Raw genomic sequence first — 19,497 nt, forward strand, 5'->3', positions numbered from 1 at the left:
CCTTATATAAAAGGTAAACATATACTGTTATTTAACTGAGGGAGTGATTATTCTTCCCATAAACCTGTTGTATTTTCTTAAAACTCTGCGTTAATGTGTTCAAAACGAATGAAAGAACAGTTTGATATATCCTTAGGATAGCATTACCCATATGCAGACTGACGCAGTCCCAAAACACTGCAGAAGAACTCTGCAATGTCATTACAGCTGATTTTCCAAGTACACATGGAGGGACACCTATTGCAAGAGACCTGTAATCCGACACTCTAGTACTTCATTTCCCTCAGTCATAAGAAAACTTTCATGAAATTCATTCCATCTTGTGTGGCACCCACTGTGATAAGCCTTTCCACCAATCCATTTCCTACACAAGGATACTACATTTGACAATCAGCATTTATGGAGTTTTTTGGGTCCTCCATTCTATCCAAATTCAAGTAGCTTATTTACTGATGCTTTGCAGCTTTTCTTGTAAACAAGCTTTTCTAATTTAACTTTTCTTTGTAATAATAAAAAAAAAAGTGTTCCTAATGGTCATGATGAACACTTAGGAGTCTCACTGCTCCTTTCTGCCTCAAATAGCAGGTCCAAAACAGGCCATTAAGCCAACAAATTAGATAATCAAAATGTATGCTCTTGACTGAGCAAGACAAAATAGTGAGAGACATGTAGCTTCACTTGATATAATTTCTGTACTTCAGTACGCATTCTTAAAAGGGAATGTTACTGCAATGAATAAAACAGACAAAATAAGAACTGCTGATCTCCACTACACATTAGAGGACTGTTGCAAAGTCACAAAGCTACAAACTACCAGAATGAAGACTATTCACCACTGGCTTACCACCCTTCACCACAGGATACATATTCTATATGGTATACATACAGTATAATTGTATTTCTGAATAATCCATGAATTCAATGCAGGAGGACGGATGGTACTTACGAAACAAGATAGCTGATATTTCTTTTTTTAGCCTTTATCATTCTCTGTGTGGGTCCATGTCTTATATATAGTTTTCCATTGAAAGCTTCACCAGTAAGAATGACTCACTTTCTTCTGACTTTTTTAGACATTCATTGAAATAATAATAGACAGCTCCAAACAGCAATTAATATATTTTATAATACTCCTGCAAGGTGGCTTTTTATGCCCATTATACAGATAAAGAAGTGGAATAGGACTAATTAGGGCCTGAATTTGAAAAAATGAATTCTATTAGTTATCACCACCTAAGTGTAGGGATTGTGTTCTTCCAGTCCAATGAGTACTTAGTACCTATCTACATATATATTCAAAGGAGAACTAAAGTCAAATTTAGTTCTAGGTGTGAGCACACACTTTTGCAAATCCGAATTTTGCTGCTTCTTTTGTACGTGTGTATCAAAGCATTTTTGACACAAGTTTTGTCAGAAGAGGTTGTCTCAATTTGTAGCTAACTGTCCGAGTAAATCAGAAGACTGAGTTGCCTTAGAAAATGGAAAAATCTGAATAATATGGTATTGCAAAGCATTCTGGATAGCATGTCCAGCTTTCTTCAAAGAGTCAGCTGAAGTCCAACCAAGCAAACTAGCTTTCACTCAGCATCAGCTCTATTAGGCCACAGCTATCTCTCAGAGTGACAAGAATGTCTCTGTGACAACCATTCAGTTTAATGTCCTTCTGCTTCTGTTCAGGACTTTCTAAAATTTGTCAGTAAAAAGTCAGTAAAAAGACTTAGAGTCAGATTTCCTCTCTTTCACTCTTAATTTTCTTTTCTCTCCTCTCTTCATTTTCTCTTCATTTTCTCTTCTCTTCATCTTCTCTTCTCTCTTTTCTCCCCACTCCTTTCCTTTCTTCCTTCTTTCCTTCTTTCTTGGATTTGGAGACAAAAAAGACACACAGTAATTTCTACTGAGTAAAGAGGAAATGGGGGAAAAGAAGAGATGGGGAGCACAAGAAGAGTCCATCCTGAAGGAATAGCATGGCAGGGAGAGAGCTCACAAACACATGTGTTTTTTGGAAGTAAGATACAGATCTGACTATCTTGGAAATAAATTGGAAGAATGGTACCCAGGTATCTACAGGAGAGACAAGAAGAGTGCTGAGATAGGTTCTGCCATGAGTTTGGCTTACAGACGCAATAAAATGTGTGAATTCAAGGTTAGAGTAATTATAAATTACGTAGTTAGCTCACGCACAGAAAATGTTCCTGATTCATTTTGTTTGGGGCATAAAAATATTAATATGTATTAAATACTCATTTTATTTTCATGCAATATTTTTAGCATGAGTCCAATTGTTGTCACTGAATTTATTAAGAACTTAACTGACAGTACTCAGTGAGATTCCTCAGGTGATCTGGTTAACTCTGGCACCCTCCTAAGAAACTATGCTTTCTAACTACAGATACTTAGAAACCTTTACTGTCTAAGGACAGACAGAAGCAACTGATGACAAAATAGCTCTTAATATACAGATATTTCTATGCCAGGATCCTCTCTTGATTTCGTATTTGTGGGCCATCAATATTACATAATTTCATAGGCAGATAATTAAGGGAATGGAGAAGCAGCTTCCGCAAACTCATAATCCAAATCAAAGGCTGACCTCAGAAAAGATCCTCAGACATATTGTCCTGTACACTCTCTATAGACCATCTTTCTTCTGCTTGTGCCATAAAGCATTTTCTTTATTCCCTTTTCCCTTGAGTCTCCATTTCTTATCGTTCAAGAAGAAAGAAAAGCAGCAGGCATCTTAAATAAATATATACATGAAGCAAGATGCTATTAAATACATAGCACAGTTAGAGACAGAGAGGAACCAAACCATACAACAGGAATAGCAGAATTTGCAGTCAAAAAGCCTGTAATTGCAAGGAAGAAAAGATTTGTTTGTATCTGTGTTCTTTGGTATAATACTTCACTCTTGCTGTATAAAGTTATTTTTCTGGGTAGAAAATGAAGACTTACTATATCTACAGGCAATGAAACAAGTACGTTAAAAAATCTGAACATCAGGAAATAAAAAAACATCATGGACAGAATAGACACATTTCCAAATTCCAAGAGAGAAGGAAAATGAAACAAAATCACTTGCATTGTCAATTTATAATTCCTTTCTGGCAACAAGAGGGATGCCTAGGGAGCTCAGAGAAGCTAACAGCTATAATATTCATACTATATTTAAAAATGGATCAAGGCTAAAAAACAAATCAGTATTGTGCAATCTTTTATCTTAATGCAGCATAGCAGCTAAGAACTATTACTTTTTATAAACGCCATCTTAAAGATATAGGTTTTCTATGTGTTTGAAAGGGGAGCTGTTGTTTTGAGAGAGCATACCTGAAGCAGTGAAAAAGCTGTTAAAGCTGTGTGGCTACTGAAGAATGGAAGCTATTAATCATTTAAGAAATTTTAAGAGCTGTAAGCAGCTGCACAGATACTTATTTTTAGTGTGAAGTATAAGATTCCAGTGAGTAAGATGCAGATTTTTTCCCCTTCCTAATTGCAAAGGTGGATTGTGCACACAGAAGGCCACTCTTAATCAGTTCCTGGCTGCTATATAGGAAATCAGTGAAAATACTTTTTTTGGCTCCATACCAGAAAGGTCATTTGATAGGTGCTTATCCAGTATACTCCTACTCATGGTATACCAGTTTTTAATATTTCAAGTGATCATTAGCACTCATATCCTCAATACCCTTATCCCTCCACATCTGCCACCTGGGTAAATACTTTGGCTTTGATACTTCAAAATTTGCATCTCGATCTGGTCTTTGGATCAAAAATTTTCTAATAATCAGTCAAAGACTTGCAACACAAACCTAGAGCGGGCACAGTAGATTTTGCAAATTTAGCCCATTGGTGTTCACATCAGTAATGTTGTTAAATCATTCAGTTTCAGTAATTTAATCAAGTACTTCATAAGATAATACTAACAAAAGCCTGAAACGAGATTTCAAGTAAATCACGGGTTGCATGTACAAGTGTATTTACCATCAGTTTCAGGGCAGCCAGTCTAAAACAAATACAGTTTATTGTTGCATGGAGATTTTATCCCATATGCACAGTAATTGAAGCTTAATGAGAATGCAGAAGACACAGAATATGGTTATGTTCCACAGTGAATAAAATGTTTGAGATGTTTAATGTAGTGTTTGAAAGTCTACAGAAGTAAATTATTTGGGGAATAAAATAGCATTTATATTACTTGTTTCCTGAAAATACATTTCAGTCAGAAGTAGACTAAGGAGAAGATCAGAGAGCAGATATGGATTTCATGGTGTAATATTGTACTTATGATGAGTTTAAGTCTGTTGTTAATCAGTTATGCTTCTGTAGCATACAATCACAGAAAGGGAAAGGCAGTATGCTTTGTCAGCAGTAGACCTTTACCTGACTTTCAGCAGCTGAACAATATATCTTTTTTTCCCTTAAAAGTCAAAAATACCAAATTTCCTTAGAACTGCATCTGTGTTTAGACCCATGTAAAACGCTTGGACAAAATTTTTGGAGGTGGCCTCTGATTAACAGTGCTCAGTTTCCAAAGAATTGTGAATAAAGTGTTTCTAACTGAAGACATTCATTTTTAATTGTCTGAAACAAGTTATCTTTGGAAGAATTACCCTTTTATCTTTGCTAAATCTTCATAACCCATTTACTAAAATGCAACCATTACTTCCAAAAACAAGATGTGTTTGGATGTAGAAACACTTAAAATTGATAACACAGTTCCGATGTTCCAGATCATCGGTACACATGTATATCACTGCTGAATGAGAAGAATCTTAGTTGTTTTTGATGTAAAGAAAAATTCTCATCTACTTGCTGAGAGGTACAATAAATTATTTCCTTTACTGGTTTCTCTTAAATATTTTGATTATCTGTTAAGAGCAGAGTTAATTCATTTGAACTTATTTTCGCCCTTCTACATCCCATTGCCACATTCTATTCAATTCCTCCTTTTCTCCTCACCAGACTCACTACTGATGACAGTAGCTATCTGTTGCTACCATCCATTTCCTTCTTGAATAGGGAATTAGTTGTATGGTGAAAGGATGAAGACACAGGTCAAGAGACTGAAAATCTATATTTAGGATGAATCTTGTAACATGAAATACATATTGCAACTATATTTGTATTTTATTCGTCCTCTACTAATTCATTCATTCTCCAGGAGTTCTCAAATGTGATTATTAAAGGATCTCATATTTCCTCTTTATTTCTTAAGACTCTTAATCAAACGTCACTAACCTAGATGATTCACATATATTAATTAACAAAGTACTATTTTAGCTTGTCACTCTCTCTCTCTTCCCCCCCACCCCAATATCTCAGTGACTTTCATTAATACAGCACTTACTGTAGCACTAATATTGTACTTTTTTCTTTATGCTAAGACAAAAATGACTCTTATCTAAGTTCTAGCAGTGGTCATAACTTTTTTAATATTCCTTTTAGCTATAGTATATTTATCAAAGTTTTTTTTTTTCAGAATGCATTTTACTAACATAGTTAATATAAGGTCATTTTCTTTCCACTAATTTTTCTCCTTATTGTATTTTGGTTATTTACCTATTACTTCATGTCATATTCTGTTATGTCTTTATTTTAGATACAGTTTGTTTTGTTTGTTTGTTTTTTCATCTGCATAAATGGCTGAGTTGTTTTACGTCACCCAGTAATCTTTCATAAAAAATAATGTGTCCAGGAATCTTATACCTATTTCCAGTTACCTGTTAGTACCCATTAATCTTTCCCTGATAACTCCTTCAGAATCACACAATGTAATTATCTGTAATCAAGCTCCTCTGTACTGCTGTCTCCTTCAAACATTTAGCTTCATCAGGGAAGTCTGTCATTGTTTGAGATTAGTTTACCTATTGGTCCAGACTCCATTTATTTGTTTTTTGTCGGACTATTTTTCTAAAGTGGTATTATAAAACACTGTATATTTTGTTCCTTATTTAATGTCTTTCATTGTATGATTTATTTTAGTATTATGAAGTATTTCCAAATAAAATATCTAAGAGTAATAAATAAAATATCTAAGAGCAAACTGTAACTTTATTTTACGTATAGGCTACTGATTTTAAGTCTACCATTGTCCTGAATGGTAAAGCTTTCCATTATTTATAATGTAATTATTATTATGTAAACATTCAAATGTAAATAAACTGATTATCCTTCAAATCTTCAGTTTTTTAGTCTGAAGAGTAAAAGATATTAGACTTTCTCCTATTTATACCTTTAAACTTTCTTTTTCTTTTAATGACCTTTTCATATTGACATGTTTTTCATATCTTTCACAATTTATTAAGAATAGCATTATACATATAATTGTTACACAAACATTTCTAATACTTGAAGTTTTACTGTTGTCCTTTTTGGTAGCAAAATCATCTGGAGAGGTTTTGGCCTTAAATAAATACATAGCAAGAACATTGTATTAGCATGATATCCCTTACTTTATGAGTTATTAAAATATCATACTTCATTATAACATGTTTAGAATTTTCAGCTGTTTTATCAACCTAATTTTCAGATTAAATATATTCTACTAGTTTCTCATAAACTTCTATTTAGGGCCAATAGAAAATTCCTTACATGTGTAGTGTCAGAATACTCTTTTTAGGGTTCATCACTGTTTGTACACTGAGATGAAGGTCTGTTTCTGCACAAGGCAGGCTTTTAGCTCAAGCACAACATTTAACATTAACATTTAACATATTGTTAGAACAGATGGGACAAATTCCAGCCCTTAAGTACCATACTTGCAGATACGTACTATGAAATAATTTCATTTTTAGTGGTGAAACTACATGCAATGTTTTTCAAAGTCTGAATAGAAAGTTTGACCCTCTGTTCTTAATGTGGGTAAGACTGAGCCCAGTGCATTGATATGTACATTGGACAAGCTCTTGTCTCTCAAACTGTTACAATGAGCTTCCTAAAGAGACACAGAGACACTGCATGTCACTAACTTAAATGGCAGAGGTGAGAGGAAGGACATACCACTACATATACTGGCACCTGGGTGTCCTACCCGGTGTACAGTCTGCGTGTCTTGTATTTACAACCTTGTGTGAAAAAACATTTAAATACAGATGACCAAATATTCTGGAACAGCCAGACAAACCCTCATCTAAAGGTTAACTTAGCAGAACTTAGCAGGGAGGTAGATGAACCTATCCATGATCATACCTTTAAGATACAACTGTTGAGACAGGTTTAGATGAAAACTACTCCTTCTAACTCTCCAGGAATCCACCATATCCAAGATGTCTTAATGAAGACAACAGTCTGTTTGGAAATGGGCTCCTTATGAATTAATTTTCCATTTGACATAAATAAAAATTGTGTTGTTTTTCTTTCTTCAGGTGAACAATCATTATTGCCAAATCTTTCATAAGGTTGTTTGTCAAGTGCAGGATCCGGCCTACAGTGCTTGTGTTTTTTACACACACATAGACACTCACACACCATAAATATACATATATAAACATGAAGCAGATCCCTCTAAATTCCCTTTCTCTTAGGGAAAATCAGAATGAGCACTGCTGCTCCAGATCTTTTATCTGTATGCACTCACATAGGATGACGAAGAATGGTTTGAGGTCTCCTCAAGATAGAAAGACAGCACAAGCTATTATTTGCATGTGATATTGAGGAGTATATTAACAAGCACATCTGCCCCTTGACTAGCTTGAGGAGTGCAAGGACAGAAGCATTAACTGGAGCACACAGAACTGGATAATTTGTTAGACCTGCTGCTGTTGCAGGATGAGATGCACAGTCTTCATCTCTGGCATGTACCTGAGCTCAACTGTGCAGGTCTTATAATAAGAATCCCTGCTAGGATGAAAAAGAACTTCAAGACTCCAGGATGGATGTTCAGAGGGAAGAGAAACAAACAAACTAACAAACAAACGACAAAAAAAAAAACCCTCTAATAATTTTTTTTTTTTTTTCTGTGAACACTGGGTAGATTTTAGCCCAAACTGAGCCACTGAAATTTTTCTGTCTACAGGATAGCTACTGAAAAATAAATAAATAAATAAATTAAATCAATAGAACCAAGAACTGGGCCACTGAAATTTTTCTGTCTACAGGATAGCTACTGAAAAATTAATTAATTAATTAATTAAATCAATAGAACCAGGAGAAAGGTTCAGCTGACCAGAAGAATCTGCTTTAACTTGTTGTAAAATAAGTACCCTGATAGCTAGCCAGTCAGTTAATTACACTTTATGGTCCCTTCACTTTAACAGATGACTAGGTGCTTCATGTAGTAGTCCACAAATAAAAATCTAGTCATTTGAAGTGCTGTAATGTACATTGTCTGGAATCCAAATGAAGCTCCAGATGGGTAGGGGTTCCCCATAGATTCTGTATCATATATTCCTGGCCTATTCAGATGTCTCCAAAAACTCAAGTGATTCCAGTACGTGGACAACCGAGTACTAAACATCTAATGACTTCCTCACTAAACCTAAACTCTGCCCCACTCTACAGTTAACTAACAGGTTGGACTAAGGAAGGAGTTGGCCTGCCTCAGGATCCACAGTCATAAAAGGTTACCAAGGTGAAGGAGAGGAAGACTAGGAAAAGTATAGACTGACAAATTGGTACTTGGCTTGGGGTAAAAGCCAATGCCACACTGACACGAGTTCCACAGTTAGGGCCAAGCTCTGTAGATCTACCATGAAACTAAAAGTAAGTCCTGGGGTTTACAAGATGACAAGACTGAAATTCACAGTTCTGGATATATACTCAGATTTTATCAGAGTATACAGAAAACCACAGCTTATTCCAGAATCAGTGGGACTTATGTTCTTTCTGCTCTACTAAAAACATGGCTTACCGCATACTACTGACTGTGAGTTTTAAGGTTGCCTTCAACAGTTCATCAACTCTGGCTACATTACATATATGAATGTTCTTGTGCTTCAGATGATTCATGACTGCCCTGATCAGTGCCTTTAGTGGCCATTGTGGACCTGGAGAGCTCAGAGCCTGGATGTTGGACAGGTCAGTCAACTGAAAGTCACCAAAATCACTACAGACTAGACCTTTGTCAAACACTGGCCTTTTTTTTTTTTCATTATCTACAGCATGGTTAATTCAAGAAAGGTGTTGGCAGACTGACACTCTTTCAAGCTTTTATCTCATGCTCAAATCATCAATCTCTGCACTGGGTATTTTTGGACAAAATCTGTAGTGGTCTCTACAAGTGCAAGACTTGGGGCCAATACACATAGAGAATTTTGTTCAGGTGCATGTCTCTGTAAAGAAATAAAATTGCATCTGTCCTTGATACTTGATACAGAGTTTAAAATACCCTAGAGAGATTAAAGGCAAGAATTACTGGGTATTCCAGGACAGCAAATCCCGGGAATGAGACCTGAGGATAGACTGCAGATAAACTTCAGCTGACTAATAAACCTTCATACCTAGTAAAAAAAAATAAAGAAAGAAAGAAAAAGAGAGAGAGAGAGAGAGAGAGAGAGAGAGGGAGAGGGAGGGAGGGTAAGGGAGAAGAAAAGTCAAAATTTCACTCAAAACTAAATTCAAAACAGGCAGCCAAGAGGAATTGAAAAGGTAGTCCATGCCTAGCATTGCGAAAATGGGTAAATTATGCAGGTTAGTTCACAGGATGAATAGCAATACTATATTTATAAGTATAAATAGAAAATGATTAGAAGGAAAAGAAATGCATATGCACCAAACATACTACATGGAAAATCAAGACATCTGTTTTGAGTTCCTATACATGTCATGAACACTGTGTGGCCTAGAACATTTATGATTCATTTCAGCTGCATAAGCATCAGGACTCTAGAACTGCCTCAGATGCTCAGTGGTGTGGCACTTGCCTCCAGCTGTTAATCATGAAGGACTGGCCAGTCTCCAGTTTTCATGACAGTAATATCTGCCATCCCTGTCTGGAAACTCCTGGATTCCCTACAGTATCTCAGCTGGTACTAGATACCTATGTTTAAGCAACTGAATTGATCTGTTAAACATTACGTTAGCAGATATTTCAAGATGTAGTTCCTCATCTCAGAGTTTTAAGCAGTTTTAAATTCTGTCCCACGGTCACTCTATGCCTCAGATTCCTAACAGTGAAAGAGAGAATTTTAAACTTATTTAGGCAATATGTAGATCCTCAGGCAATGCAAGCCATTTAAGTACTCAGAGGGGTAGAGGTGCATGTTTGTAAATCCACAGCAGAGCTAAAGACAGTCTAGTGTACAATGCCAATTCACATATTAACTGTTATTATTGAACAATATTTTGGGATGTCAAAAACAAACAAAGAAAAAACATAATCTAGTGCTTCATACTTTTATGTTAACTCATCATCATAAATGGTTTCTGGTCTCATTTTCACTCATACAGTGTTTTAAAGATCTTTTTAAGAGAGATTATCTTCATCAAATTACAATATTAAGCAAGTGATAAAATTTCAGAATATCTTAAATGATTAGAACAACCTATAAATAGACAGTCATATGAAGTCTTTAATCAGGACTAGTCCCCACTGGGCAGTGATTTGATTGAACTGCTTTTATCTCTGTGAATCCAGAATAGAGTCTTTGATGAAGTTGCAAAGTTGTAGAAAGCTGCACTAAAGGATCTAGTGACATCACACATTTGTATATTTTCATCTGTTCCTCTGCAATTCAACTTTTTTTCTCAGCAGACTAAGTTACGTAGGCCTGCAAGTCTGCATAGAGATTATAACTTGCCCCAGGGATTTCCATGGGGCCTATGAATCAGAAAGATGTTCTGTGATTCATTAGGTTTCCTCATGGTTTATATCTAGCTTATATACTACAATTTAAGACTGATCTAATTGTTTTCCTGTGCTTTAGAATTAGTTTAACTGCAAAATAATATTTACATTATGAATACCGCAGTATCATCTGCATCTTCAAATATAGCCTATCCCTGCACAAAGTCATGACAAGTTTTTACATCTGAAGGACACTGCAGCCTATTACACAACAAAATGTCGAAGTTAATAATGATTGCATATATATATATATTCAAGTATGATTCTATTCCTATAAGCATACATGAACCAAGACTTGGAGCTGAATCTGCCTCAGGCCTACTAAATGTTATGCAAGTTTCATTCCTGCACTACAATAAGAGTAGGTAGGAACTGCAACTTGCTATGTGCGCAAATATTCTGTAAATGCAAATAGAGTATTTAAGGGAAACACAACTAAGATTTTAATACTATGTTTAAACATGTTTTAAAAACATACATATTGATGAACTAAAGGAAAACTATTCATACTTTCAGGTTAATAACAACCAGGCTGTTTCTTCCTATAAAGTCCTTACACTGGGGTAGCATTAGGTAGCTTCCTAATTCTAAGCACAGTTTAGTGAATAACTTTCCAAATGCCTGAGGGTGAGTAAACATAAGGAGTTAATTTCTATGATCTAATGAATGATTAACCATGAAATCCTTTTATCTGAAAAACACCTTCACATTAGAATGTTAATTTAATTAGTAGAATTTTGCCATTGAGAGTTGTATAAATAAGATATATTTGTTCTCATATGTATGTTATTACATGGACATTAATTATATTGTTGTGATATCCCCTCTTCTGTTCTGACCATCTAGAAAGACTTATACTACTAAATCATACTTAATGTGAGTGTGATGGTTGTTGCTTAGGCAACAGAATGAATAAATGCAGGTCAGAATGTGCTTCCAGAAAAACAAAAGCAGGAATGTGGTACAGAATGAAGAACAAATATGTCTAACTGATTTTTACTGCATTGAAGTATTAGAGTTTTTTGATGTGAAGCAGTTAACCCATCCGAAACACTTGATTTAATAAGCTTATAAAGCTTAATAAAGGCAAACCATTTCTCTTATATTAAAGAAGACTACAACACATTTAAGTTTGGAGAAATCTGAAATTTGTATTGCCATAGCAGGTCTTTCCCTCTCTCATTTTCTTATATATCTTCCAAGTTTAATTTTTTTTTTTATTAACATTTTGTCTGGGATGGAAAATACCTTAACAAACTCTCTTTTAAATTTTTCAGGAGAGGTTTTCATTACATAATGCTCACATATCCAAAAGAATAATATAAAAGAAATTGGTATTTCCTGTTCATTTTACTTCCAATATAATAATGGAAATGCTCAGTTTCTGATACAAACAAAAATTGAAACATGCAACAGCATGATAAATAGTGTGAAATCAATACATTAGTAGCTATTAAATTACTGAAATTATATATTTGTATAACTAGAAAATTTTCCAGCTTTTTGCCTAATCATTGTATTTACGAGTCTAATCTTCCATTCATATATGCATGCTACCACAATTATAATTAAGAGTTGTTGTGTATTTTACCTGCAATGTATACTTATGAAAATAATTAATCTATAATGATTGGAAAACATCAGCTAGCACACACGTGTACAGACTGCCCAATACCTGAAAAGTTTGATTTTAGTATTGAGTACTAGACTGTCAGATAGAATTTGTATATTTACAAAACTGTACCAATAAGAGACTTAGGAAATGCAAGTCATAAATTCCTACAGAATGTGGCTGGGGTCCCTCCACAGCCAGGGAATGACTGGGAAGCCCTCCAAGGTAGTTTCTTTTAGCTCCTTGGGTGTTCATCATTTACCTGTGGTAGGTGTAACCCTCAATTTGTTATGCCACCTACAGCCTCTTGTGAACAATTTCCTTCCGTAGTCTCTTTAAGACTCAATGATCACCTACTTATGTAACTATTGCTATAATATATTCAAGAATTTGTACATTTTGGGAAACTGTGTCTTGAAATGCATTTTAGAACATTTTTTATTTTTATTTAAATTTGCAGGGCTGACAGCACACTCTTGGTACTTTGTTTCAAGAATATTTAAAGGAAAAGATTCTAAGGATTTTTATTGATATAAGCAAATGATCACAGGGCAGCCATGTAAATACAGGAAGAAATCTCTACACTATTATAATGGGGAAATAACATACATCTATGCCTTAATTGGTAACTCCTAACTATATAGTGATTTGACAAAATAAATTAAATAGGAAAACTGCAACTCATAAGATGATTCAACAGTCATAATATTCATATTGTTTCACTTCTGTTTCTTATATGCCAGGTGTAAGCTGTGAAAAGTTAGAACTGTTCCATGACATACACAGTTACTAAAAATATTGTAAATAAGGAGTAATTAATAATATTTTAAGATCTGATACTTAAAAGAAATGTGTTCAGGATTTTTGCAGGAGATAGAAGTAATGGGAATACCAAAGCAGGTAGAATGTGATTATATAATAATCTTATAAGTAAGCTTCTTTCTTTACTGTGAATATTCATTTCAATGGAAAGTTTGTCGGACAGATCTAGTTACTTAACACCTCATGGTAATACTGTAAATTCTGAAGTATGCAAAATTTATTTATTCATTTGTTCCTGGTAAACACTGAGAGTTAAAACAGAAAAATTGAACTATTAAGAGGAATGTATTACTTTTCCACACAGGGCATAAGTTTCAACAAGTGAATCCCACAGCCTGATTGTCTACAATGCAAAAACATTTAACTGAGACATCCAGAATCACTTGCAAAGAGAGCGCATATTATTAAGTAATTATCTGCTATTAAAATACCTCTCAATGCAAGAATGGCATTGCATGCTATTTAATTATTGTGATGATGATGTTAGTATTTAAATAAAAGTATGTGAGGTATTGCAGACAGGGGTGCTTACAGCTTTAAATATTGTGAAATTGCCTCCTGCAGTGGATTAAAAGAACAGTGCATTTTTCTTTTTTAACCTGAGGATTGATGAGGGAGAGAAAGAACCTTAATATGCAGCTTTTCTTTCACCATACCTCTGTCTAGAATATTTTGTAAAGTGTATAATTTGGAAGTTTATGCTAGGATAGTCTATATATTAATTTAGCTAGACACAGAAAAGTGAAACACTACACAGATCTTCTTAGTGCAATGCAGAATATCTCTAAGGTTTTTATGATCACATAAGACACAGACAAAAAAGGCAGCTACAGTGTATATACACAGCTATGCACAGAAGATTTCTTACCATAAATTGCACATTGTCAAATCCATTAGCCAGCAAGTGGTTTTCATACTGAGGTAGCCCAATATTTTCCAACCATTGTCCCACTGTCTGGACAGGGCATCGGGGTCCTGTAGGAGGGTGAAGAGGGAGGCGTTTAAGCAACGAATAACCATCCACTGGATAATAGCGGTAGTCCTGGGCTGAGAGGTGGCATTGCCACATTGTGTTCCTGGGAAAGTTGGTATCAAAGGAGCCCGCCAGCTTGACAGATTAATGTTTTCAGCAAGCAGAAAAGTCAGAAGTAAAACATAGTTTACAGGGCAGCATATACTGCAAGATCTGATCCTAGCTCTACATTTCTTAGTTATTAATCTTTACTACAGACCAGTACGTCATACAGGAAAAAAAAAAAAAGAAAAAAGAAAAAAAAAAAAAAGCATATCAAGCTGTCAGCTAAGCTGCTCTCCGTTATATGTGATTGTTGGAATACTCCACAATGAGCAATGCACTGCCAGCAGCAAGAATTCTTTTTATCAAGTACTCCTACACTCATCAGTATGCAGCTCCATGCTTCTTGCTCCCCCTCGCTCGCTCCCCTTCATTACCCAGCCTAGGCTACACCTCGCATTTTCAATAATAGCCATCAGATAAGGCAGATTTTTTTTTTGTCTGCAAGCTGTAAGCCTGCTGCTGCTGCTTCCTCCTACACACCCATCCAAGCGTCAATCTTGAATGATGAGAGCAGTCAAAACAAATGCAGAAAATAGCAAGATTCAAAAGCAACCTAGAGCACTTAAATCTGAATAGAATCTTCATACCGGTTACGCTTTACATATCTGTTTGTTGTAGATTTTTACGTTTCACAAGGCATTAGGAAAGGCAATACATAAACCATAGCCTATGGCACAGTTATTCCCTTTTCCCCTTTTAAAGCAACATAGGTTGTGGTCTGTATTTCTGCTTATATAAGAGCAAAACCCTTTAAAAAATCAATAATGAATACATTTCACAGTTTTTCTCTTGTGGTACAGCAAAAGACATAAACTGCACAACAATTTTAGTCCAAGTAATTAAATTAGCTGCATGATTTCTTCAACCGTAAAATACTATAAGACACAAGAAAACCTTCATGCCGACATGTAATAATTCAACTTGAAAAGGTCACCATTTCAAATGAATAATTAAATAATATTTTTACTAAATAAATTTTTAAGTTTATATCTTTTTCTTACAGAAATGTGAATGATAGCAGGCAGACATAGAATATATGCATAATTTATAATGAGTCTGTACACTTTAGCAACTATAGTTGGAAAAAATTAAATAAGAAATAGTGAATTTAAAACAAAAGCAAAATTCATTTTCTGCACAAGAAACTGAGTATTTCAAGATGGATTTTACATCAGTGTTCCATTTTTGAGATGGAGGAAAAGTTTACTAAACTTTTTATTTTCATAACAGCCTTAAAGGTTAGAGGCAGAAAATGAATATATTCTGGATACAATTCTAAGAATTCCAGTGAAACTTTGTTTATAGAACCTTAATACTTTTCATTGTTTTTCTTACCCACTGTGAACCTCAAGCATTGACCAGCTCAGACAGAGGAATCAGATATCTGTTGAGGGCATCATTGGGAATTTATCACATTAAGTAGGAAAATGTTTCATAAAAATCCAAACCTACACTCCAACCAACAAGTTATAATACAAATTTTTTGTAAGTGATAAGCAGAGGCTTCCCGAGCAGTAGCAGAATGGACTCTAAACTGAGGTAGACACTTAAAATTAACAATACTGTAAGAGTTTCAACAGCAACCTGACTAGTCCTTGGACTAAAATTGGATGACCTTTTACTGTCTGATATTGCTGCTTGGATTTGTGGAACAACTTATGCAAACTGAAGTCCATAATGATTTTTTTACAGTAACTTTAGCTGAGCCATAGAAGATCTTTTATGAGGTTGGAAAGTTGCCTAGCCCAGGTCTGTTGTGGGAGTTCCCATGACTTCAGATCTACGGATTTAATATGTTAATACATGAAGAACAAAAGGTTCATTGGGCCTCTCAAAAAAAAAAAAAAAAAAATTGTACAGAAAGCTAACCAGGAGATGGTCAACCTGCAATTGCTGAACAAACCTTTATGAGTTTTCTCAGGAATTTAATAAAAACAGCATGTGGATATCTCCAATACAGAGCATATATTTTTGATGAGTACAGTGTGCACCTAAATGCATCTCAAACAGATTAACAGGTAATCCTTTTTTTTTTTCTCAGAGAAAGTAGATGTTCCAAAATGACAGGAATCTAGGTCTCATGGAGATACAAATACATTTCTTCACACTTGTCTGTAAATCTTCCCTATTTTGTGAAGTTTTTTCTACTTGAATCAGTATCTTTGTACATAATCCACACTGGTTGTGTCCAGTCAGGTGCAAGGCTGTAAGGACAGAATATGCTGAATCAAGATATGGCAGATAAGTAAATTTGAAAGGGTGTGTAAGCTCTTCAGAGAACAGAATGAGAAGTTTTCAAACACAATGTGAACTAAGACCCTACTCATTTTTTCTTAGTTACCTGAGAAATCATGAAGTCCTTCGTAAAGGATTCCTGACTTTGTTGTCCCCTCTCCCTCTAAGCAGAAAAAAATGATTTTGGAAGGAGACCTAGTAAAGCATAATCCCACCATTTCAAAGAATTATGTTTCATATATGAGTCCTTTATTTCTTGTACATTTACAGACACAAATGTCTCTGCAACTAGTGTCCTCCACCAACAAAAATGTCCTGCCCAGAATAAGGCACAGCCAATAATCAATATACCAGTTACACTGCCAAACTGCTTCTTCCTGACCTTACTATAAACAGTATGGTAGTTATGCTGCCAGTGACTATATGAGAAGTGCTTGGCTCAATGCCTAGCAAAAATGTAGACAAAATTCCATTTTTGGGTGGCTCCTAAGACACATTTCTTCATGTAGCTGTTGGTATTGTGTCTATCTCCATGGCCCCAACACTGGACGCTTATAGCACTGTTGGTCCCACTGTGTACTCTCCTCCAGTTCTGTCCCCTGCCAGTAATAACTCCAGCTGAGTCCATTGACAACACAACATAAGGTTGCTCAGCAAGGGGAGAGTATATAAGGAGAAACATGGCTAGCTTGCAGCCTTGTCCTTATCCCTGGCTATCATCTCATTGCAGAGTATCCTGTTATCTCTAACACTTTTTTTTCTCTCCTTCTTCCACCAAAGGTAGTAGTAAGGCAAAGGCAAAGGAAGGCAAAGAGCAATGACAGAAATTAGGATTATGTCTGCCATTGCAGGAACTTGCAGCTCACTTGATCTCCTTGTCCTTTACCAGTCAAAGAGACTTTTTAGGGGGTCTGCTTGGACACTTTTTCTGAGCTAGTACAAGTGGAACCTGGAACAGCTGTTGTTGCTTTGGGACCAAAAGCCTATCTCTTCATTTTGCTGAAATCTATGATTCAGTGCCAGCCCCATGGGTGTGAGCTGCAGCAAGCAGTGCATACTTTGCCTATGCCTAAAGATGGTCCCAATATTGAAAAACTTGGTGCAAACTGCAAGACATGGTCTCCCCTGCAACATAATTTACATATCATTGTGCTTTCCTATAATTTCAAAGAACAAAAATCCTCTGATAATTCTGTGGCACCACAACCAAAAACAATGTACCTATTCCTGCATGGGAAAACTGACGCATAAATCTCTTACAGGAATAGAAATACTTGGTTCTTTCTCCACGGCAATAGAAGAAGCAAATTCAAGTGATGTCTGCAAGAAAGATGCCATCTGGTATGCTATACGATAATTTCTACAAGATGTCTTGTTCCCAGCGAGACTCAGAATATCTGTATTGTGGTGTTGGAATTGACTGAATCTGTGATATCAGAGTGCACTTGATTTCATACGCTGGAAGGCAGATTTTCTAAATTCTAAGGAATTTATGACCCCCTCTATTCTATTGTTTCTACTGTTACCAACATCCATATTTCTTTCTTTTTTTTTTTTTTGATTGAGAAAAATAAATAAATACAATGATTATCATAATTTACTTGTGGAGGAGGTGCTGCCCCAGTTAAGAAAATAGATTACAATAATCTATTCATGTTAGGTAGGTCAATACCTGTTGAAAATGGCTAAATGCTTCCAGCGTTAGAGAATCAAAACTGGGAAAATTTTACTAACCAAGAAATTTCTGAATGGAGACTGTTTAATGTTATCATGATATAAAAGAAATAGTATTTCAGTTGACAACCAGTTTAACAGTTCTGTAGAAGAAATCTAAGCTAAGTATTGTAAACTTTTTTTTTTTTTTTTTTTTGAATTAAGGCTTTCTGTAAGGCTTTCTGCCTTAACACTAAATGAGATAGAATCACAGAATAGAATCATAGAATCATTAAGGTTGGAAAAGACCTTCAAGATCATCTGGTCAAACCATCCTCTTACAACAAATGTCACCCACTAAACCATATCCCTAAGCACCATGTCCAACCTTTCCTTAAACACTACAGGGATGGTGTCACCACCACTTCCCTGGGCAATCTGTTCCAATGCCTGAGCGCTCTTTCTGAGAAGAAATGTCTCCTATTTCCAACCTAAACCTCCCCTGGTGCAACTTGAGGCCATTCCCTCTAGTCCCATTACTAGTTATGTGTGAGAAGCAGCTGACTCAGCTCCCCATGCCTTCCTTTCAGATAGTTGTAGAGGGCAATAAGGTCTCCCCTGAGCCTCCTCTTTTCCAGACTAAACAACCCCAGTTCCCTCAGTCACTCCTCATAGGACTTGTGTTCCAGGCCCTTCACCAGCCTCGTAGCCTTTCTCCAGACATGTTCCAGGGCCTCAATGTCCTTCTTGTACTGAGTGGCCCAAAGCTGAACACAGTATTTGAGGTGCAGCCTCACTAGAGCAGAGTACAGAGGGACAGTCACCCCCCTGGTCCGGCTGGCCACATTCATTTTACTTTTGTATTTATGATTTCAGCTGGAGAAAAAAGGTCTCAACAGTATCTCAACAGTGCTAATGGAGAGTTAGTGTGACTGGGTATTCTAGTGAATAAACGAATCAAACAATATATATTCTTGGAGAGATTATAAGTATAAATAGGAAAAAGACATTGTATAAGGAAAACTGTGCCTAACATCCAGCAGACCGATTTAGTTAAATAAATGTATTACAGAAGTATAGGGGTTCCAAGAGGTGTCTGCAAGGTTCTGCTTTGCCTTGCACATTTCAGTTATTTATATTATTAGCAACTCAAGTGCTTAGATTTTAAATTAACTTCCTCATAAAACAGAAAAACCCGGGTACCTTACATAAAAACTGTAACTTCTGTGAGCAGCCCAGCTCTTTGGATGATGATACCATGTTTGGTGATGCTGAATATTTTCCTGAAACTTCTCTTAGAGACATTTTTTATGGTAC

General features: G+C 35.6%; 1 protein-coding gene across 8 annotated transcripts in view; it reads right to left on the reverse strand.

Moving 5' to 3' along the window:
* The window catches only part of ANKS1B (ankyrin repeat and sterile alpha motif domain containing 1B), a 433,040-nt gene that overhangs the window by 184,761 nt on the left and 228,782 nt on the right, over window positions 1-19,497 (reverse strand). For 6 of the 8 annotated variants that reach the window (XM_068668850.1, XM_068668849.1, XM_068668847.1 and 3 more), the window contains one exon: window positions 14,083-14,189. In XM_068668850.1, the coding sequence (XP_068524951.1) occupies window positions 14,083-14,189 (107 nt within the window). Of the gene's footprint in view, window positions 1-14,082; window positions 14,569-19,497 lie in introns of those variants that run through there. The other 2 variants (XM_068668852.1, XM_068668853.1) reach the window with 2 other exon arrangements.

The sequence above is a fragment of the Anas acuta genome, chromosome 1, assembly GCF_963932015.1.
Source record: "Anas acuta chromosome 1, bAnaAcu1.1, whole genome shotgun sequence".
Classification (NCBI taxonomy): domain Eukaryota; kingdom Metazoa; phylum Chordata; class Aves; order Anseriformes; family Anatidae; genus Anas; species Anas acuta.